Genomic DNA, 24,307 nt, shown 5'->3' on the forward strand with positions numbered 1-24,307 from the left:
CTTTAAATTTGATGATGAAATAAAAATTTTTATGATAAACAAAAGCTAAAAGAATTTACAGCAAGAAACCCTGCACTACAGAACATTCTTGGCAAAATATTCCATGAGGAGGAAAATAAAAACAACAATGAAAATGTGCAAAGAGAAGAATTACAATAAAGAAAAGTCAACCAAATGAGAAACCAAGTCAAGTTAAATACCAAAAATAAACAAAATGACAGGTAATTCAAATTATGTCTCAATAGTAACCCTAAATGTTAATGACCTAAACTCATCAGTCAAAATACATAGGCTGGTATATTGGATTTTTTTAAAAAGACCCAACAATATGCTCCCTCAAGAGACTTGTCTCATAGGAAAAGACACCCACATACTGAAAGTGAAAGGTTGAGATAAAAATACACCATTCACATGGTCTACATAAACAAGCAGGGATTTTCATCCTCATATCAATTAAAATAGAATTCAAGCTAAAGTTAATTAAAATGGATAAAGATGAACATTTCATACTTCTTTCAACAAGACATACAGTTATAAATATATATGCCCCCCAAAATGGAGCCTCTATGTTCATTAATCAAACTCTTCTCAACTTCAAGAGTCAAATAGCCCAAAATACAATAATTCTGAGTAATTTTGACACACCATGCTCACCAGTGGATATCTTCCAAACAAAAGATAAGCAAAAAAATGATAAAACTCAATAATACAATCAATAACTTAGACTTAACTGACATATATAGAGTATATTATCTATCAATAAGGGAATACACATTCTTCTCAGCAGCACATGGATCCTTCTCTAAAATAGACCATATAGTATGACACAAAGTAAATCTTAGTAAATATAAAAAAGCAGACATACTACTTTGCATTCTATCAGACCACAATGGAATAAAATTAGAAATCAATGATAAAATAAAAATAAAAGTTACTCCAACACCTGGAGTTTAATAACATGCCATTGGAAGAACAATGGTTGCAAAGATATCAAGGAGGAGATTTAAAAATTCTTAAAGGCAAATGAAAACAAAAATGCAACGTATCAAAATCTCTGGGACACAAGAAGGCAGTTATAAGAGAAACATTCATTGCATGGAGTTCATTCCTTACAAGAAGAAAAAGTCAACAAATAAATGACCTAACATTACACCTCAAAATCCTAGAAAAAGAAGAACAATTCAACCCCCAAAATCAGTAAAAGATAAGAAATAATTAAAATCAGAGCTGAAATCAATGAAACTGAAACAAAAGAAACAATTGAAAAAATTGACAAAACAAAAAGTTGGTTCTTGGAAAAAATAAATAAAATTGATAAGTCATTAGCCATGCTAATGAAGAGAAGGAGAGAAAACACTAAAATTAATAACATCCATGATGAAAAAGGAAATATTATGATGGACACTAAAGAAATACAGCAGGTAATTAGAAATAATTTCAAAACTGTGTACTCCAATAAAATAGAAAATACCAAAGGGATTAACAAATTTCTAGAGGCATATGATATGCCCAAACTAAAACCAGGTGATATACACAATTTAAACAAATTAATTTAAAGCAAAAAAATAGAGAACACCATCTGAAGATTACCTACCAAGAAAATACCAGGACCATATGGACACAAAGCTGAGTTATATAAGACCTTTAAAGAAGAACTAATACCAATAATTTTCAAACTATTCCATGAAATAGAAAAAGATGGAACACTTCCAAACACATCCTATGAAGCCAGTATCACCCTGATTCCAAAACCAGACAAAGGCACATCAAAGAAAGAAAACTTCAGACTAATATCTCTAATGAATATATATGCAAAAATTCTCAATAAAATACTAGAAAATCGAATACAAAAACATATCAAAAAATTAGTGCACCATGATCAAGTAGGGGTCATTCCAGGGATGTAAGGTTGGTTCAACATGCAGAAATCAATAAATGTAATTCGTTACATCAATAGATTCAAAGATAAAAATCATATGATCATCTCAATAGATGCAGAAAAAGCATTTGATAAAATACAGCATCCTTTCATGTTCAAAACCCTAGAAAAACTAGGGATAACAGGAACATTCCTCAACAATTCCTCAATTGTAAAGGCAATCTATGCTAAGCCCCAGGCCAACATCATTCTAAATGAAAAAAAAAAATGAAAGCATTCCCTCTAAAAACTATAACAAGACAGGGATGCCCTCTATCACTACTTCTATTTAACATAGTTCTTGAAACTCTAGCCAGAGCAATCAGATAAATGAAAGAAATTAAAGGGATATGGATAGGAAAGAAGAACTCAGATTATCACTATTTGCAGATCCTATACTTGGAAAACCCAAAAAGTTCCACCAGAAAACATCTATAACTAATAAATAAATTCAGCAAAGTAGCTGGATATAAAAGCAACACCCATAAATTAAAGGTATTTCTGTACATCACTGACAAATCCTCAGAAAGAGAAACTAGGAAAACCACCCAATTTACAATAGCCTAAAATAAAATAAAATAAAATATTTGGGAATAAACTTAAGAGCTGAAAGACCTCTACAATGAAAACTACAATATGCTAAAGAAAGAAATTAAAGAAGACCTTAGAAGATGAAAAGCTCCACCTTGCTCTTGAATAGGCAGAATTAATATTGTCAAAATGACCATATTACCAAAAGCACTATACAGATTCAATGCAAGACCAGTCAAAATCCCAATAACATTTCTCATAGAAATAGAAAAAGCAATCATGAAATTCATATTGAATAGCAAAAGCAATCCTTAGCAATAAGAGTAAAGCTGGCGGCATTACTATTCCAGACCTAAAACTATACTACAAAGTAATAGTAACAAAAACAGCATGATATTGGCACCAAAATAGATCTGTAGACCAATGGTACAGAATAGGGGTCACAGAGTCTAATCACATAACTGCAGTTATTGTATATTAGACAAAAACATATTGTTTGGTACATATTGTATATGTGCCCAAAACGTACATTGGAGAAAAGATACTCCCTTCAACAAGTGGTGCTGGGAAAAGTGGAATCCATATGTAACAAAATGAAATTAAATCTTTACCTCTCACCATGCACAAAACTCAATTTAAAGTGGATCAAGGACCTAGGAATTAAACCAGAGACCTTGTGCCTAATGGAAGAAAAACTAGGCCCAAATCTCCATCATGTTGGAATAGACCCCAATTTCCTTAACAAGACTCCTATACCACAAGAATTAAAACCAAGAATCAATAAATAGGATGGATTCAAACTAGAAAGCTTTTACTTAGCAAAAGAAACATTCAGCAAGGTGAATAGAGAGCCTACAGATTGGGAGCAAATTTTTACCACAAGCACTACAAAATAGGGCTAAGTGGTCGAGTGTCATTGAGTTCAGTCCCCAGTACCCCCCTCAAAAAATTATATATATTATATATCTTGAGAAAAAATTTAAAAACACAGCAAAACAAAACTTATAGGATATGCCAAGGGAAGTCCCAAAAGAACATTTAGAACTAAAAATACCTATATTAAGGGGGAAAAACTCAAATTAACAACTTTATAACTTAAAGAACTGGAAAAGAATAGATGGACTCTCGATAGGGCAGAAGGGTGGGAGGGGAAGAGAGGGGGCAGGGGGTTAGCAATGATGGTGGAATGTGATGGACATCATTATCCAAAGTACATGTATGAAGATATGAATTGGTGTGAACATACTTTATATCCAAACAAAGATATGAAAAATTGTTCTCTATATGTGTAAAAAGAATTGTAATGTATTCCACTGTCATATATTTAAAAATAAAATCAATTAAATATTTTTAAAAAAAGAACTGGAAAAGAACAGACTAAATTCAAAAGTAGCAGGAGGAATACAATAAATATAGAGTAGAATACATGAAAGCCTAGAAAAACAATTAAACAGATAAACAAAAATGACTTGGTTTTCTTACAGAATTTTTAAAAAATTGATAAGCCTTCAACAAATCTATAAAAGAAAAAAGAGAAAGTATTCAATTAAAATTGTAAATGAAATTATAAATTTGCAATTTGCAACAACAAGGATGAATCTAGAGGGCATTAATCTAAGTGAAAATATCAGGCAAAGAATGATAAATACTGTACGAACCCACTTCTGTATACAATCTAAAAAAGTGAGCATCAAGAAAAGGAGAACAGAATGGCAGTTGATAGGGGTTGAGAAGTGCGGGAAAAGGGAATAAGTTGGCCAAAGGGTATAAAATTTCAGTTAAAATATAAATAAGTTCTGGACACCATGGTGACTACAGTTAACAATATCACATTGCATAGCTAAAATTTGCTTTTTTATACTTTTTATTGGTGTATTATAAGCATACATAATAGTGGAATTCATTGTGATATGTTCATAAATGCACATAGCATAAATTTGTCTCCTTCAGAAAGATCTTAAGTGTTCTTACTAAACACAAAATAATGTAAACTATGTTAAGTAATGGAAGGTTAGATAACTTGATTATAATAATCATTTCACAGTATATATGAATATCAAATCATTACTTTGTAACCTAAATATATAAAATTTGTATTTCCAAATTATGCATCAATAAAGCCAAGAGGGGAGAAGGGAAAACAGATAAGTGGACAAACCACATCATATAATTTATGTCCATAAATATACTCTTAGCATTCAGACAGAGATTAGGGAACAGGCTCAAGTGTATTCTATGTATGCACAAAATAGGTCTCCAGTGTACTCTTTGTCATATAGGAAATGTCATTTTATGAATAAGCAAATGAATGAATAAACAAATAAATATGTAAACAGTTTTCTCAAAAAGTAAAATAACAACATACTTAAAAGCCTATGGAATTTCTTTCACATAAAGAGGAACTTAATAGTTATCTCTAGAATAATGGACATGAATCCAACAACATGTCCATGAAAAAGGTGTTTGATTCATAAGTAGATCTTCATCATTTCACAAATTGATCTTTGAACATGAGCACAAAAAATATCATTCCAGCCCCATTGTTCACGATAGTTTAACACAACACAACGCTCTTGGACCCTGTTGGGCTCACCTACATGCCAGAACCTGAAACAGAGAAAAAGCATGAGGTTATTCTTCCAGCACTGCTTTTAAAAGGGTTAGAGACAGTTATGGGGCCATAGGCTGGGGTGGAACTTTGTGGAAGTCAGGGTCAAATATGCCCAGACCAACACTTCCCCACTTCTCATGCAGTTTTTCCTCCATCAAAACCTTTAATATTTCCCTTGAAAACTGTGCCCACATCACTTAACATTTTCTCATGCCTTATTGCAGCAAACCTTTCACCTAAAGATATCCCAGAGGTTGTTTTCTATTTGTGCATCCATAGTCCTATTGCCAGGGACTGTCAATCACGTGGCTTTGTTATATAATGAAGAGATATCAATCTGGTCTCATTATCAATATAGTTCTTTTTCCCCCTTTTTACAGGAATGATTTTGGACTCAAAAGGCAAGCAAAATCTCTAGAGAGCCTACTTATTCTTGTTTTTTTGGACAAATAATTTCATTTCTTTGATTCTCAGTTTGCCCATCTAAAAATTGAACCAGAGTAACAGCACTATATGTTTCACAAAGAAGATATGAGGATCAGAGGTAGAAGTATACTAAAATATTTTTAAAGATAATATAAATGTGGGTCTGGGTTGTGGCTCAGTGGTAGAGCGTTCACCTCACACGTGCAGGAGAGTTTGATCCTCAGCACCACATAAAAATAAAAAGAAAATAAAGAAATTGCATCCAACTATAACTAAAAAAATAAATATTTATAAAAAAAGATAATATAAATGTTGGATATTGTAATGGTATCAGAAGTTAGGATTTCTGATTTATGAGAAATATTAAATCATAATTTTAAAATAATCTGTAATGATCTTAATAAGCATGTATTTATATTAAGGAGATATAAATAGGTTAAAAGCAAAGTACAATATACATGAATTTGGAAACCATTATTGGATTACCTTAGCTAAATTATCTGTACTCTCCACACTCCACTTTCTCATTTCTATAAAAAATTATGTGTATTATATAAGATTTTCTTGATGATTAAATGAGATAATAAAATAATTTAACCAAGTGCCCAACAGAACAAAAATGAGATATTTGAATTTCATATCTTAGAGCTGGGCACCCTAGATTTTAGACATGATATATGACCCAGGATTCCTTTATCTAATTCTGTACTCACATGGTATTTTCGTTGTATGGTGTCTGATCGATCCATTGCCAATGTCTCTGACCCTCTGGATCTGACAACCCCACAAAATAAGCATGTGATTTATTCAAATTCCAGGTGATAAAATCCTTAAAGAAAAGAAAAAAAGAAATCATATCTGTAGAGTACTAACCGCAACTGGGGTGTTTTGGGGGGGTTTGTTGTTGATTACTTCATTTATTGTTAAATTAAGCTATATACACTATAAATATATCACAAGTAACTTTATGAACAAATATATTCACAAATAAATTATTTTTAGTTTGGTAAATTTTAACTATTATTTTAATTGTATAAATTTATGGGGTAGAATGTCATAATTTGATTTATACATACTGTGGGTAATAATGAAATCTGGGTAGTTAATATTTCCATCTTTTTTTATATTTTTTAAAACTTCTTATAAAAAAATAGATTTCCTATACAAAAAAACTATGAATTTTCTGAAAAAGAAATGAAGAAAATGATTCCAATCACAAAAGCCTCAAAAAAAAATACCAAGGAATAAATCTAACCAAGCAGGTAAAAGACATCTATAATGAAAACTATAGAACATTGCAGAAATTGAAGAAGAACTCAGAAGACGGAAATGGATAAGATGTTTCTGGACAAGCTGAACAAATATTGTCAAAATGGCCATGCTACCAAAAGCAAAATACAAATTCAATGCAATCCTCATCAAAATACTAGTGACATATTTCACAGAACTAGAAAAAAGAAAAAAAACAGTCCTAGAATTCATTCAGAAGAATGAAAGACCCAGAGTAGCTAAAACAATTCTAAGCCAAAAAAAGCAATGCTGAAGGAATCACTATACCTGACTTCAAACTATACTACACAGCTATATTAACAAAAACTGCATAGTACTGACATAAAACATAGAGCAATGGTCTAAGACAAAGAGACAAAACCACACATGTACAGTCATTTGATCCTTGATAAAGTGCCAAAAACATACATTGAAAAAACAATAGCCTTTGTAACAAATGGTGCTGGGACAACCGGTTATCCATATGTAGAAAAATAAAACTAGACCCTTATCTCTTACCCTGCACAAAAATCAACTTAAAATATATAAAAGACCTAGAAAGTAGAACAAAACCTTGCAACTCCTTAAAGAAAGCATAGGCTCAATACTACACCATATAGGCACAGGCAACAAGTTTCACAATAGGATGGTATCAAATTAAAAAGCTTCTGCATAGCAAAGAAAACAATTAGGAATGCGAAGAAAGAACCTAACGAATGGAAGAAAATCTTTGCTGGTTTCTCTTCTGACATAGGATTAATATCTAGAACATACAAAAAGCTTGAAAAACTTCACCATAAAAATCAAATAATTAATAGATGGGCAAATGAATTAAACAGACTCTTCTCAAAAGAAGAAATACAAGTGGCCAACAAATATATGGGGAGAAAAGTTCCACATCATTATCAGTTAGGGAACTACAAATCAAAACTACACTGAGATTTTCATCTCACACCAGTCAGAATGGCAGATACCAGGAATACAAATAATAAATACTGAAGAGGATGTGGAGAAAAAAGAATGGTGTTACAGTGTTGGTGGGATTGTAAATTCACACAACAATTATGGAAATGATTTTGAAGGCTCCTCAAAAGATTAGGCTTTTAACCATCATATGAACCAGTTATAGCCTTTCTGCATATTTATCCTAAAGAATTAAAGTCATCATACTACAAAGATACATGCATACTCATGTTTATAGCAGCACAATTCACAATAGCCAAACTCTGAATCCAATGTAGGTGTCCATCAATAGATGAAAGGATAAAGAAAAGTGTGGTATATATAAACAATGGAGTTCAGCCATAAATAGAAGTGAAATTATGCCATTTTCAGACAAATGGATTAAACTAAGACCATTATGATAAGCAAAATAAGTCAAACCCAGAAGGTCAGAGCCCACATGTTTTCTTTATTATGCACAAGCTAGAGAGGACAAAGCAAAAAAAAAAAAAAAAAAAAAAACGTGGGGGTGGATCTCATAAAAATCAAAGGGAGATCAGTAGAGGAAAGATAGAAGGGATGGGAAGTGGGGAGGGAGAGAAGTGCTAGGGAATGATATTGACCAAATTATATTGTTACATTGTGTGTATATACAAATATGTAACAACAAATCCCATCATTTCTCCAAAGAACATTTTTGGTACTTTTGTCTAATATAAAATAACTGTAGTTATGTGGGTTAGACTCTGTGTCCTCTATTATGTACCATTGTTCTATTGGTCTATTTTGGTACCAATACAATGCTGTTTTTGCTATTATTGCTCTGCAGTAGTTTTAGGTCTGGTATAGTAATGCCACCAGTTTCACTCTTCTTGCTAAGGATTGCTTTGGCTATTCTGGGTCTCTTATTTTTCCATATGAATTTTATGAATGCTTTTTCTATTTCTATGAGGAATGTCATTGGGATTTGTATTGGGATTGCATTGAGTCTATATAGTACTTTTGGTAGTATGGTCATTTTGACAATATTAATTCTGCCTATCCAAGAGCAAGGTGGAGCTTTCCATCTTCTAAGGTCTTCTTTAATTTCTTTCTTTAGCATGATGTAGTTTTTATTGTAGAGGTCTTTCAACACTTTCTTTAAGTTTATTCTCAAGTTTTCTTTTTGAGGCTATTGTAAATGGAGTGGTTTTCCTAGTTTCTCTTTCTGAGGATTTGTCACTGACATACAGAAATATCTCTGATTTATGGGTGTTGCTTTTATACCCAGCTACTTTTCTGAATTCATTTATTAGTTCTAGAAGATTTCTGGTGGAATGTTTTGGGTCTTCTAGGTATAGAATCATATTGTCTGCAAATAGTGATAATCTGAGTTCTTTTTCTATCTGTATCCCTTTAGTTTCTTTCATTTATCTGATTGTTCTGGCTAGAGTTTCAAGAACTATGTTAAATAGAAGTGGTGAAAAAGGTCATCCCTACCTTTTTCCAGATTTTAGAGGAAATGCGTTCAATTTTTTTTTTTCATTTAGAATGATGTTATCCTGTGGCTTAACATAAATAGCCTTTGCAATGTTGAGGAATGGTCCTCTTAGCCCTAGTTTTTCTAGGGTTTTGAACATGAAAGGATGCTGTATTTTATCAAATTCTTTCTCTGCATCTATTGAGAAGATCATATGATTTTTATCTTTGAATCTATTGATGTGATGAATTACATTTATTGATTTCTGAATGTTGATCAAACCTTACATCCCTGGGATGACCCCTACTTGATCATGGTGCACTAATTTTTTGATATGTTTTTGTATCTGATTTTCCAGAATTTTATTGAGGATTTTTACATATATACTCATTAGAGATATTGGTCTGAAGTATTCTTTCTTTGATGTGTCTTTGTCTGCTTTTGGAATCAGGGTGATATTGGCCTCATATGATGTGTTTGGAAGTGTTCTTTCTTTTTCTATTTCATAAAATAGTTTGAGAAGTATTGGTGTTAGTTCTCCTTTCTCTCACCACACACAAATGTCAACTCAAAATAGATCAAGGACCTTGTGCATGGAAGAAAAAGTAGGCCCAAACCTCCATAATGGAAGATTAGGCCCCAACTTCCTTAAAAAGACTTCTATAGTCCAAGAATTAAAACCAAGAATCAATAAATAGGTTGAATTCAAGCTAGACAGCTTCGTCTTAGCAAAAGAAACATTCAGTGAGGTGAATAGAGAGAAAAAAGAATGGGAGCAAATTTTTACCATAAGTGCTTCAGGTAGAGCACAAATATCTAGGGTACATAAAGAACTCAAAAAGCTGAACACCAAAAAAAAAAAATAACCCAATCAATAAAGGGACCAAGGAAATGAACAGTCACTTCTCAAAAGAGGATACATAATCAATCAGCAAACATATGAAAAAAATGCTCAACATCTTTAGCAATTAGAGAAAGGCAAATCAAAACTAAGATTTTATCTCACTCCAGTCAGAATGGCAGCTATCAAGAATACAAACAACAACATTGTTGGCAAGGATGTGGGGGAAAAAGGCAGACTTATACATTGCTGGTGGGACTGCAAATTGGTGCAATCAATCTGTAAAGTAGTATGGAGATTCCTTGAGAAATTGAGAATGGAACTACCATTTAACCCAGCTATCCCACTCCTCGGTTTATACCAAAAGGACTTAAAAACACTATACGACAGGGACACAGCCACATCAATGTTTATAGCAGCACAATTCACAATAGCTGAATTGTGAAACCAACCCAGATGCCCTTCAGTAGATAATGTATATGCATACACAAGGAACATTATTCAACATTAAAAGAAAATAAAATCATGGCATTTTCAGGTAAATGGATGGAGTTGGAGAATATCATGCTCAGTGAAGTAAACCAATCCCTAAAAACCAAAGGCTGATTGTTTTCTGTAATATGAGAATGCTGACTTATAATGGCAATGGTGGGGGTGAGGAATGGAGTAACTTTAGAGAGGGAAAAGGGGAAGGAGGAAAAGGGAGCATGAAAGGGGGTAGAAATGACGGTGTAATGAGTTAGACATTATTACCCTAAGTACATGTATGAAGACACAAATGGTGTAGAAATACTTTGTGTACAACCAGTCACTTGAAAATTTGTGTCCTATATGTGTAATATAAAATGAATTGCATTCTGCCATCATGTATAACTAATTAGAATAAATAAATAATTTAGTAAACAAAAAATCCCATTAATCTGTACAAATGTAATGGACCAATTTTTTAAAATGTAGCAAAAATCTTTTGATTAACACATAACTATTATACATATTAAAGGTTATAGTGTGGTGTTTCCACAGTGATCTTTATATAGAAATGAGGGGGGAAAGAAGGAATAGCCACATGGGGTTCCCAGAAGTGCAGGTTTTCTCGGCTAAGCAGGGAAGTATCATATTTTCATTAACTATGGAAGCAATTCCTATCCATAATCATAATGATTTCCTATCTCAGACTTATTTCCCCACTTTTGTTACTAAGGGAGCATTCTTCAAATTTGTGCATAATTAAATTCTTACAAATTTAATTATTTTTCACAGATTCTTAAATTTCATTCCTAATTGCTGTGACTCTTAATTTCACTTTATTTCCCTATTCAACTTAATATCCCTCTCTGTTAAACAGTTAATAATTTATAAAACATATACATATTGAAAGAACAAGCTGCTATTTTCATCCTTTCACTAAAGTCCCAGGTATTACTTTTTTTTTTTTTTTTTTTTTTTTAAAGAGAGAATGAGAGAGGGGGAGAGAGAGAGAGAATTTTAACATTTATTTTTCAGTTATCGGTGGACACAACATCTTTGTTTTGTATGTGGTGCTGAGGATCGAACCCGGGCCGCACGCACGCCAGGCGAGTGCGATACCGCTTGAGCCACATCCCCAGCCCCCAGGTATTACTTTTAATTCCACAATTTCTTTCAAGTTAGGTTAGTTACATTGAAGAAGGTACAAGGTGTGGAATGTGAAGGCTGAGGAAGCCTCTCCTATCTGTCTTATGGAAAGTCATCTGTCACAGCACCAATATTCCTTCTTAGCAAGGATATGTACAAAAATCAGACAGGCTCATGACTCCATTGTCTCTCAGAAAGTACCTGCTCTTCCTTGCTGTTGATCACCACCAGATGAGCCTCCATTGTAGAGCAGTTCTCCTGACTCTTCTTCCAAGATCTTTGTTTAGAAGAAATAAAGTAGCAACTGGAACTAAATGACTTCCAATTCTTTGGGCAACAGCTCCAGACTTTTCCTTTATCGGGAAGAAGGAAATATAAGTGCAACATACGAAAAATCTATTTTTAAAGTGCGTTTATTATTAAAATTAAGGACCAAAGGAGACCACATGAGCACCGTTATCTTATCTTCATCCAGATGTAACAAAGAGCCAAGTCTGCCATCATCAGGTGTTAACGTGTCAGGACCCATTTCTCCTGCTGAAGTGGTATCAGGAAAAGCCAGCAAAAACATAATAATTTAATAAGACCCCACCTCTGAAAACTCAATACAAAAATGTGCAAGGTTCAGCAAAAGATAGCTCTTTACACCAAAAACCAGGAAGTTCTCAAATGTAATAAAAACTGATAATCGACTGATGTAAAAAATCATGAAAACAAAAATGTTAGAATTATGTAACAAAGATTTTTAAAGCAGTCATAATAAAGATGCTCTAATAAGAAGGAGCAAGCATTCTTCAAGCAAAGTTTTTTTTTTTAAGAGAGAGAAATAGAGAGAATTTTTAATGTTTATTCTTTTTAGTTTTCGGCAGATACAACATCTTTGTATGTGGTGCTGAGGATCGAACCCAGGCCGCATGCATGCCAGGCAAGCGCACTACCGCTTGAGCTACACCCCCAGCCCCCAAGCAAAGTTTTTAAAACAGCAGACTCAACAAAGAAACAGAGATATAAAAAAAAACTACAGAAATTTTATCATTGAAAAATATAATAACATTTTAAGATGTCAGTGTAGGACTTAACATCAGAATGGAGGGAACAGAGAAATAAGTGAATTGGGAGGGACAAAAAACCAGAATTTTCCAACCAAACACCAGAAACATAATAAAAACAATAAACAGAACTTCATTTATCATGATTTCAAATGTGAATATACCAAACAACAGGTTTGCAAAATATATGAAGTAAAAATTCACACAAGTGGAAAGAAAAGTTGAAAATAGATTAATAAAATTAAAGAAATCCAGGCAGAAAATTAGAAAACCATTGAAGAACAAAAACTTTATCAACCTACAGAATCCAATCAACATTCTTAGAAGAGGCTACTCACCAACAGACTACCCATTCTTTACACGTGCCCATGGAGCCTATGACAAGATAGACCACATACTGAGATACAGAACATACTTCAAGAAATTTAAAATCATTAAAATCATATAGTGTCATTCAACAGCAATGAGAGCAAACTAGAAATCAATGAAAGAAAGAAAACAGAAAATCTCCAAACACTTGAAACTAAATAATACATATAAATAACCCATGAGTTAAAGATGTGTCAAAGATAACTTTAAAAAATACATTGAATGAATGAAAATAAAAATACAACATATCAAAATTTCTAGGATATTATTCTTCAATAAAAGGAATCAGGGCTCTTCATAGAAATGGTTAATTCTAGATAGAAACAGAAAACAGACAACATGAGTCTAGAGCATTTTGTAGTTACAGAAAGTAAAATACAAAAACAAACAAAAAACACATTGATGGCAAATGACAAAGGCCACAAGAGCCAACAGAAAGACCACCCAGTAGTCAAAGTTAGAATAACAAGATAAATGAAGTGGCATTAGATTATAATCTGAAATGTAAAGTAAATAGACATGAGTGCATGCAGATGTAAAAGATAGAGTAAATTAATAAATGGAATAGAAAAGACAAACCTCAAATGCATAAGAATTCCAAATAAATTATATAGATACTTCTTGATGGCTAATTTTGTATACTAGTTTTATCAAGCATTCTGGGTATTGCTTCAAGGATATTTCTGAATGAGAATTACATTTTAATTTGTGAAATTTTAGTAAAGAAGTTTGCCTTCCAAATGTGAGTAGATCTCATTCCATCAGTTGAAGATCTTAATGGAACAAAAGAATGCCCCTACAGGCAAGAGAGAATTCTCCAGCAAATTTGCCTTTAGACTTAATCTGCAACATTTGCTCTTCCTGGTCCTGCAGCAGATTGTCATTGTTCTCAAACTGATACTTTTCCTGAGTCTCCACCCTACTGTTTACCCAGATCAAATTTTAAACTTTTCAAGCCTCCATAATTGCAAAAGCCAAATCCTTAAACTAAATTGTCATATTCATATTGCATCTGTTCCTCCAGACAACCCTAAGTACTCCATCCTAATGGACAAGAATAACTCCTCAATCTTAAAGTGTGAGCTATGCATAGTAACTTCTTTACAAACAGTACAGTGTGGAAATGGAAGAAGGAAAAGTAGCTTTAAGTTCAGCATCAATTATTAAAAATTATTTTGATAATATATACTCTTGAAATAATGTGATGAAAATAGCATTTTACATCTATGACCTTCCTCCCAAAAAAACAAATAATCCCAATCTAACCATTAGAAAACTTCAACTTTTAATAGACAGCCTACAATATATAGAACAGTATTCCCCAAAATTGTTAATGTCATCAAAAACCTGGAAGGTCTGAAAAACTATCACAGCAAATAAGAGACATGACAATTAAATGTAATTTCACAGACTGCATGGGACAAAAAAGAACAATAGTTGAAAACTTAGGGGAAAATAAACAAGAACTGTGGGTTAGGAAGGTGGCTCAGTGATAGACTTGTCTAGCATGTGTGAAACCCTGTGTTTAATTCCCAGTACCAAAAATATTGTAAATTTAATTAGTGATAATATGTTAATATTGATTCATTATTTGTAGCAAATACTTTTAATTACACAGTGGTCACTGTGTGCAGGATGGAATTAAAACTGGATCTTTCAATATCATATGCTTATGTTTTTGTAAATGGAAATATGGTCTTTAAATATCATACATTAATATAAATAATTCAATCTCACAATAATATAGCTATTATCATTACTGTCCTCATTTTTTTAACTGACATGTGAGAAAAGGAGCTGCACTGCACAGAAACTTCTGAAAAAAACACAGGCTGAATAAATGCAACAGCAATATATCCTGTTTCACAATTAAGCTTCACATGAACAACTTTGAATTCACAAACAAGAATATTAGACCCTATGAATTATATAATACACTTGTAGCTTAAAACGTTCATGAGATTCCACTTCTTATTATGATCTCCCTGGTAATCATAAATTCTGATTTGGGATCATTACCTACTATAGTAATTGAATTCTATGCACATTAAGTTTTACCTTTCATGGTTGAATTGATTTTTACACACTCCAAATTTGTATGAATCATTTCTTTTGTAGAATTTCCATAGTTTTTTTCTTTGAGCAGCTGAGAATTTTTTTGAAAGAAAGCTGTAAAATAGAATAAAAATCAATCATTTTTCCAGTAGCATTAGGTTACTGCTCTATACATTGCTTTCTTGCATTCTACACAGAAACAAAATCCACAAATGTCTGATTACATGATAGGACAGAGCCTGACAGGAAAACTTTCCCCATGACCCCACAATCAATGAAATCAGGATCCTACTACTTTTAAATGATTAGGTATCTCTCAGGAAGAGCTAAAAGGTGAAGAATTGAAAGAGGACATGACAGTGCCATCATAATGGGACCTAAAGGATCTTGTCCACAGTGTGCTTCAGTGCTTAACCTAAGACACCAACAAAGGCTAAATATTGTAGGAAGGAAGTGGAAGTTATTTAAGGAAGTACACCACCTGGGACTTTGGGGGAAGAAAAAATTTGCTAATTTTAAGCAACTCTGGTTTATCTTAAAGAACAGAAAAAAAAATGTTTCTCAAAAACCCCAAGATTGATCAAGAGAAAATTGTTCTTCATCTCTTTTGTCTTTTAACTCTCTTCATCACAACTGATTCTAACTCCTCAGTGCACCAGGTCTCTCCCATTTGAGGACTAATTCACACCTCCCCCTAGAAATTGAATTTTCTGAGTTTCAGTGGTATCTCAGTATTACAGCACTTGCCTAGCATATGTAAGACCCTGGGAGAAATTACTGCAAGAAATTAAATTTCCTCTTTCCCTCTAACCTCCTATTTGTTCCTTGACCCACTTCATTCTGGCTTTGGCTTTCATCAATTTATTAAAACAATCCTTGAAATGGATCATCAGTAATTTTCTAGGACCACTTATTAGTTGTCTTCTAATGACCTTCTTGCATCATTCACCCTGGGTTTTCCTCTGTAGCTCTTGGTGCAGTGCTCTATCTGTTCCCACCTCCGCTTTCTTGCTGCCGCTTCTTATCCTCTTCCATCAGCTCTCTTCCTCCATTCAACTTTTTAAAAAAATGTAGCTTTCTCAAGAGTTCTATCCTAATCCCTACTTCTTGCTTAATGACTTCTTCTGGAGTGATAGCATATATTCCTATGCTGGGACTTGTTGTCATTATGTGAATGACTTCCAAAACTCCAGACCTTTTTTCTAAAATCCAAGAAAATATGCCTGCCACTGGACATGTACATTTGTGGTTTGACACATTTTTCCCAAAATGTAAATAATCATCTTTCCAAAAAAACCTGCTATGCATCCTATATTGCCTACCTCTTTTAATAACTTCTTCACTGCTGAGTTTTACAAGATCAGAATATATATTCACACTTAACTTCTCTGGGTCCTTTAATCCCCAATATCATCAAGCCTTGGCCTCCTTCATTATATCTTCTTTACCATTCAAAGCTACCTTTCTTCTCTTTCTTCACTAGCAGCACTATCCTTAAATGATGCTCTCAATATTTCAAATGGGATTATGAATTAGCATCTGTTTGGTGCATTATAGTTATACATAATAATAGGATGCACTGTTACATAATCATAAGTGCTCATAATATTATTTGGTCAATTTATTCCTAGTACTTCCAATTTCTCTCCTCTCTTCCCTCACCCTGTCCCCTTCCTCTACTACTCTTCCCTCAATTTTAATGAGAGCTCACCCCTTTTTCTCTTTTTGCTCCCAAATTATCACATATGAGAAAAGACATACAACCAGTAACTTTCTGATTCTGGTTTATCTCACTTAACACAATGCTGTCTACTTCCATCCACTTTCCAGGAAATAACACCTCTCTTTACCTTCACTCTTGTCCTCATAAATCCATTTTCACACCTCAGTAAAAGCATATCCCCATAAGTTAAATTTGACTATGTCAATTCCTTCCCCAGAATTCCACAATGGCTGGCCAGGACTGACTCACTGCAAGATGGGCCTCAATATTCCACCCTCCCTATACTCACACCCCTTTCCAATGTGACTTTCCATGTTCTCCAATCAACAAGTGGGGTCTGTTTCTTCACTACTAGAATATAAGCTGACTTTAAGATTCCATTTGGCCAAAAGAACATGCAAAAGTAACCATGCTAAATCGAAATTGAAACTTCATTGTGTTTGGTTTTCTTTTTCCCTCTTTCCTGGAAATCTGCCAGTGGCCATGTGAACAAACCCAGGCTATCCTGATGAGTAATGAGATAAATGTGGTTATTGACCCTTTCATTCCAGCTGACATGCTCTTCCTCAAAAGCCAAGTTGCCTGTGATTGGTTCCTAACAGCATATGCATGACTGAGTTCAGTCAGGACCTATGGAAACTCCCAATAAGACCAGTCTAAAGTGCCAAGCCACAGATGCATGAGCTAAATAAATAGCTGTTTCAATCCACTGTTTTAGACTTCTTTATTAAGGAGCAAAGGATATTTTATAAAATATCAAAATTTTTTTATAATGGTAATGACATTCTTCATGATCTGAGTTCTGCTTATGTCTGCCACAACCAACTTCATTTCATAGTTTTTCACATAGTATTATATGCCATGTTTATATTTCCCCCAAATCTTTGATACTATGTGTTATTTTTGATACACATAGCCATAGGTGTCTCCTCCTTCAGCAAACCTATCTCAGCCTCCTGTGCTTACTTCTTACCTGAACAACACTTCCCATCTACTGTTGTAAGCACTGGTTATTTTGACTATTCTATTAAGGTCTTGACACCAGTGGCTGTGGCTATTTCTGGATTCTCTAACAAGGCGCCTAGCAAACAATATGTATGGCCATGGTTACTTTTCAAATTACCAAATTAATGAATGAAACATGTATCTTAATATATGCTGATATTTATGACTTTTGAAAACTTGATAAACTCTGAAATACAGGATATGCATAAATCTACTTATTTGTTAAATTGACTTCCTGAGTTATCACAGTATTGACCAAGACAGAAATTATTAGAAGGAAATTCACTGGAGAACTCTTCCTGGAACATTTCTTGACATCTTCTGCATGTTCACCTGCTCATCCCAAAATATAAATGTCTGTGAAGTCAAATAAGGCTAGATTTATAAACACAATTAAGGAATTATAGATGTGTCCATACAAAGAATCTAATATAGAACTGATGACTCATAGATTTCATTCTGTAAACCAACACATACACATATATCTACTTTTCAAATTCTCTCAATGAAGATGAATCTCATTGTTTTTGCAAAAGCAAAATTCCCAGTGAATGCTCAGGAACTCTATCCACCCACCCAACCCCCCAAAAATTTATTTTTCAAAGGTCTGGATCATTGTGAAATGTCAATTTCTAATGAATAGTTTCTATTCATGAAAAACAGGCATTGCTAACTGACCCAGTTGGCATACTTACTGATAAAAGAGACAGACAATAAGATTTCCTTCAGCAGGAAAAGTATCAGCAACAAGGCAAGAAGAAGCTTGGAAAAACCAAAATTACTCTGGTGAGGAATGGTGTTTTCCCTGGGATCTGAAGAATAAATCAAATCAATTCATCAGTAATAAATTCTATCCTCATCAGTAATAAGTTCTATCTTTATTTCCAGTTCCTCCTCTATGTGAGTTGGTTTTTGTCACTGTGATCAAAATATCTTACCAGAACAACTTACAGTAGAAAAATTTTATTTTGGGTTTGTGGTTTCAGAGGTGTCAGCCCATGGTCCATCTTCTCCATTACTCTGGGCCTGACATGAGGCAGAACATCATGGAAGAAGAGTGTAGTGGAGGAATGCTGTTCAGCTCAAGATAGCCAGGAAGCAGAAAAAAACAACCAAGGAGCCAGGGAAAAAAATATAATCCCTTGAGAAATGATGTTGATCAAATTATATTGTTATATCATGTACATGTATGAATATGTAACAGTGAACCCCACTATTGTGTAGAATTATAATTCATCCATAAAAATATTGAAATAAAAAGTATATAATCAAAAGGCATGCCCCTGTGACCAAATTTCTTCAGCCACACCCTACCTGATCACCAACCAGCAATCCATTCTAATTATTAATCAATCAAATGCATTAATCCACCAGCTAGGTTATGGGTCTCATAACTGTTTTATCTCTTAACATTCATGAATTGCCACATAAACTTTTTAGAGCACATCTCATAATCAAGCCATAACATTTTACTCCTGGCCCTCAAAACGTCACATCCATCTCACACACACACACAAAAAAATGAAAAATACATTTAGTCCATCTCCAAGATTCCCCATAGTTTTCAAAGTTCCAGACCACATCCAAAGTCTCCTCTGTGACTCAAGACAAACTCTGTGTTGTGAGCCTCTGTAAAAATCAAAAGTTATATACTTCCAATATACAATGACATAAAGTAAATGTTCCCATTCCAAAAAGGAGGAATAAGGATATAGAGGAAGGGATGGAACCAAAACAAGTGAAACTCAGTCAGGCAGATATTAGTTTCTGTAACTCCATATCAAGAATCTGGGGAATATTGTGGTGAGATGTAATCTTCAAAGGGCTTCTGCAGCACCACCTAAATGTCCTTGCTGGTTGTAATTCACGAGGTCGCTTTCTTAGGCTGATTCCCTCTACAGCCAACAGCTTTCCTCAGCAGACATTCCACATTACTGGCATATCTTAATCCCTGGGATCTCCATTCCAGCTTCAGCTTCCCCTTCACAGCTTCATGCGTGTCCTCTCAAGGGAATCCTGCAAGGATTCCAACACAGCTTCACTTTGTCTGAACACTCAAGTCTTCCTTTGAAATCTCTGTGGAAACTTCCATGATCCCCTGGCTGCCATCAGCTAAACAGCTCTACTCTGCCATGCCCTTCCACCATGATGTACTGCCTCACCTCAGAGCCAGAGTGATGGAGCTGACTCACCAAAGACTGACCTCTGAAATGTTGATCCCAAATAAAGCTTTCTTCTGTAAATTGTTATTATCAGATATTTTGGTCACAGTGGGAAAAAAAAGGAAAATCTCTCCTCTTATTACTTTAAATTTTCTTCTATAAACCACAATCACTAATACTGTGAATATTTGAAATAACATGAAAATGGAAATTTAAGAAAATAAATGTTTATTAAAAAAAATTATAAAATACCCCAAAACAAAAATTTCTATCACTGAGAATAACTATTGTTAATATTTTGGCACATGTCTCTTCAGCAATTTTTGAAGTGTTTACAACTATATGTGCATTTTTCCATTTCATTGACATACATATTTACTGATTTCTGATTCATTATTTTCTTTTATACGGTATCATGAACATTTTTTCACCATAATTTCTTTATTAATATTTTTATTATGGTTGCTTATTATTTATTACATATTTAAATAATATTTCAGATTGCATCCATTTATAAGTAAATTATACAAGATAAATCTTTCTAACCAAGTTTCAAATTTTTAAGATAAAGTCAGCCTTTTTAGTCATTATTTCATGGTTTAAAACCATTTTCTGGACAGGGGGCATACCTTCAAGCTACAGCAATTTTGCTTAGGAAACATAAAACCTAAAATTGGTCACCACCAAAGATGAGGGCGTCAGTGGGGACACATTCCATTCAGATAAAAGCACTAAATAAGGAGGAACACTTTCCTTAAAATTATGTATATTGTCTTAATTTATTCATTTATTTAGTTAGTTAGTTTTATTTATATATGACAGCAGAATGCATTATAATTCTTATTACATAGCCTCTGGAACAGGAATCCCCAGTGTTTCTCCTTTTTTAGCAAAACAATAAGCTTTTTTATTCTTTTTCTCAAAAAAAATATGTATATTATCAATGATGAGGAGGAAAAACTCAGTATTATATTCATTCAGTTCTGGAAATATAGATACACACATTCTTATATATTCATATCTGCGGGGATATACAGTAGAATTCAATGTCTGATTTTCTGTAAATGATAATAGTAAAGAAAGTATTATGGACATTTTCTTTCCCATTTGCAACTTTACAACACCTTAATTCCTATCTACAGGCAGAACAATTCTCAGAGATTCCTGGGTGTTCCAGACATGATCACTCAGATATAACACCAACTAACATTACCTCTGCCCTGCTTATTAACTGTCTCTTCATCTTTCACCTCATAATTAACTTGACCACTGGAAAATGAATTTTACCTGCAGGAGAATTTGAGTTGGTGCCTGAGGACTTCAATTCATTTTTGAAATTCACTTCAGCATAATTTGTTCCCAAAGCCATCTTGAGAAGAAACCTTCTGCTTTTTTTTCAGAAATCTCTTGCAATATTTTTCTTAAAACATATTACAAATGAGAATCCAGCCTGAGAGTAAATTGTTCTACCACTTAACTAGATGAAAGCAGAAGTAATAAATATGCACATACCCCTAAAATTGAAAACATGTGAAACCACTGGGCCACAGAGGTCCAATCTTCATGACAACCAGATGAGAATTTCAGCTGTCATAGTAAATATAACTAAAAAATATAACAAAAGTGGTAACTCAAAAGAAATAGGAAGGAAAGGAAAAGAGGAACCAAGCAATTAAAGAAATCTTTTCTGAGAACTTTATTCTATAAGTTCAACAGCAAAACTGAAATTTGTGAGCTTCTATGTGCAAGTGTTACCTCTTATTAGCCAACCACCTGAGCAACACTTGCTCACATTGCGTTCATATCATCATGTTTGACTAATAAGGCAGCTCTTTTGTACTGCATTCTAAGGTTATCATTGACACAAATCTCCTGAATACAGCCTGCCCATGTTCAGAGCCACCTTCCTATAGCATGGTGGAGAAGCAAAAGTTTAAATTTTATTTCTTTGGAAGGTGCTTCTCTGTAATCTCTGCATTCCCCTGCTGTTCATAATCAGTTCCATCATGAATCTCTATTCATTTTGCTACTGGTTACCTTGACAACTCCTGAAAGCCATAATAAAAGAGGAGGCCATCTTTCATTTCATACTTATCTCTCCCTTTACTCCCCACATCACCTTAACAACCAGCTCTGGAAGGTACATATGATTATACTTAACAGTTAGGAAAATTGAATGGAATCACATATAGAAGAGAATGAACTTGAGTGCAAAATCTGAATTGTTTTGTCCAAAGGACAAGATGTAAGCAGTCCAAAAACTAAATCTTTCATGTAGGACCAGTCCAGAGGGTTACTTTCAATTCATACTCAGGTTCTTTACCCCAGGTCTCTCAAAATTATTCCCCTTATTTTAATCACCCCTACCTAATTCTTTTTTCTGTCTCCCTTTTTTATCTGTCTCCCTCCCTCCACATCTCTCCTTCTCTCTCATCTCTATATTTGTTTCCATTGCATTTCTACGTGTGTGTGTGTGTGTGTGTGTGTGTGTGTGTGTGTGTTGCTGGGGGTTGAACCCAGGGCCTTGTACATGCAAGGTAAGCACTCTACCAATTGAGCTATATCCCCTACCCTTACATTTATTTTTGTATCAACATATACTGAAAACCCTAAATTCACAGTAATACTTCTAATTCTAATTCAATGGCTCAGATTTCATTTTCATTTTCTCAATTTTCACATTTCTTTCTGTCACACTTCTATCACATCAGTGACAGAAAGAAATTTGTGTTCATTATCTTTAACTTATTCACTTATTTTTAACTTATTTGATTTTACTCTGGATGTTACCAATCTCTCATCTTTTGTACCATCTTTCCCTAGACATTCTTTTCTCCATGATATATCCTTTACTTCTTGGGTCAACCACTGTCCCCTGCACAATAGCCCTCCTCACTCTAATTGAGTGTTCCCACAATGGCCAGCCAACCACACCTCATCTAATAGACATTCTCCTCACTTTGCTGAGGTTCTGACACCTCGTACTAAGCCACCCTCAAATTTACAAACATGAAAAAAAAGTCAGTGTCCTACAAGATAGTATTTACCTGAATATTTCTGTCAAGAACCATTCATACTGTTCCCTCAATTTGGGTGGTTTCTTGGAAATACAAAGGGGTGTTTCAGGGACATGCTATATTACTGTTCTACTTTTCTTTAAGAAAACTGTTTTTCTTTTCTTTAAGAGTGACACAGATTCTTAAAGTATATCTCTCACCACCACATGGTCTCCCTGAGCTCTAACAGACCGATAAAAGTTCTTACCATATAAGGACCAGACTCCCCTTTGGGTCTATGCCATCATGTGGACAGCTTCCTTATCCAGCTCAGCCTCTGAAACCCACACCATGTCTATCTTCTACACAGACATTTTCTTCCTCCTGCTTGGGCTTTGACATCCCATGCCAGGTCCTCCACTGCCAGCAAGAATTCCTTGTGTCCCTTGCTTACATGGTGAGTTTCAACAATGGACTCTACACAGAGATACCCCCTTTACCCTGACTGGTCTCTGAAACCCACACAGGTTTCCCTCTCCAAGGATTCCCTCCTTACCCCACTTAGGCACTGAATCCCAACCAACATTGGAAATAACACTGTTGAGGGGTGTCTACTCACTGCTCCCAGATGCTGAGATTCCATGCCAGGCAGGCCCTCTATAGGGATTCATTCCTCACCCAAAAGGGAGCTCTGACTTCTCACAAAACTGACTTCATGCATGGATGACTTCCCAATCCTGCTTAAGTTACATTCCCCATATCTCACCACACCATCACATAGATGGCCTCTTCTCACAGTCTGACATCTCACACCAGCCTTCCCCTATGGGGACACCTCCTTAATTCTCCTGTCCTCTGCACTCTGCTCTGGGCCACTGCCACTTGTGGACAGCCTCCTCACCATGCTCAGGCTCTGAGTATACACACCAGAAGACACTCCACCACCATTATGAGGTTTTCTTCACTTTTCATTGGCTCCAATACCACTGTGAGGCCAAACCCCTTCATTGTCACCTTTCCTTGCTTGAGCCTAAGACCCTGTGCTACATTTATCCCACCTGCTCACCTCATCCTACAGCAAACACCTATTTTGCCCTGACCCATATAGTGCTTAATTTAGGCCAAATAATTAATAGGGAAAAGGTGCTACAATACAAAGGAATCTTATGTTCTCTGTAATTAATTTTGGAACTTAACAAAATACAAGCATTTAGATATTTGTGCAAATACACACCCTCCTCCTAATAATAATAACTGATTCAAGAGGCTTTCTAATCCATGTTCCTTAAACATAATAGCTTTCTAAAGTTATGTCTCTCTCCCTAGAATGACTCACA

The 24,307-nt window shown here is 34.3% G+C and overlaps 1 protein-coding gene across 1 annotated transcript; it reads right to left on the reverse strand.

Moving 5' to 3' along the window:
- Positions 1–4,917: 4,917 nt before the first annotated feature.
- On the reverse strand, positions 4,918–21,343 carry LOC143398332 (C-type lectin domain family 4 member A-like). Its single transcript, XM_076855314.1, has 6 exons — positions 21,262–21,343; positions 18,508–18,624; positions 15,088–15,198; positions 11,813–11,964; positions 6,200–6,315; positions 4,918–5,056 (listed from the first exon to the last, which is right to left on the reverse strand). The coding sequence occupies exons 1-6, from the start codon at positions 21,341–21,343 to the stop codon at positions 4,918–4,920; spliced, it is 717 nt and encodes a 238-aa protein (XP_076711429.1).
- Between the last annotated feature and the right edge of the window lie 2,964 nt (positions 21,344–24,307).

Source organism: Callospermophilus lateralis, chromosome 4, assembly GCF_048772815.1.
Source record: "Callospermophilus lateralis isolate mCalLat2 chromosome 4, mCalLat2.hap1, whole genome shotgun sequence".
In the NCBI taxonomy this organism is placed as follows: domain Eukaryota; kingdom Metazoa; phylum Chordata; class Mammalia; order Rodentia; family Sciuridae; genus Callospermophilus; species Callospermophilus lateralis.

Bases quoted from the DNA above. Each gene is read 5' to 3' on its own strand.
- LOC143398332 (XM_076855314.1), bottom strand. From the start codon at position 21,343: ATGGCTTTGGGAACAAATTATGCTGAAGTGAATTTCAAAAATGAATTG. The intron at 11,965-15,087 runs GTAAAACTTAAT...TTCCCGATAAAG, and splicing joins AATCAATTCAACCATGAAAG to GAAAAGTCTGGAGCTGTTGC. The intron at 5,057-6,199 runs GTGAGTACAGAA...TCTCTGTTTCAG, and splicing joins CCATACAACGAAAATACCAT to GTTCTGGCATGTAGGTGAGC.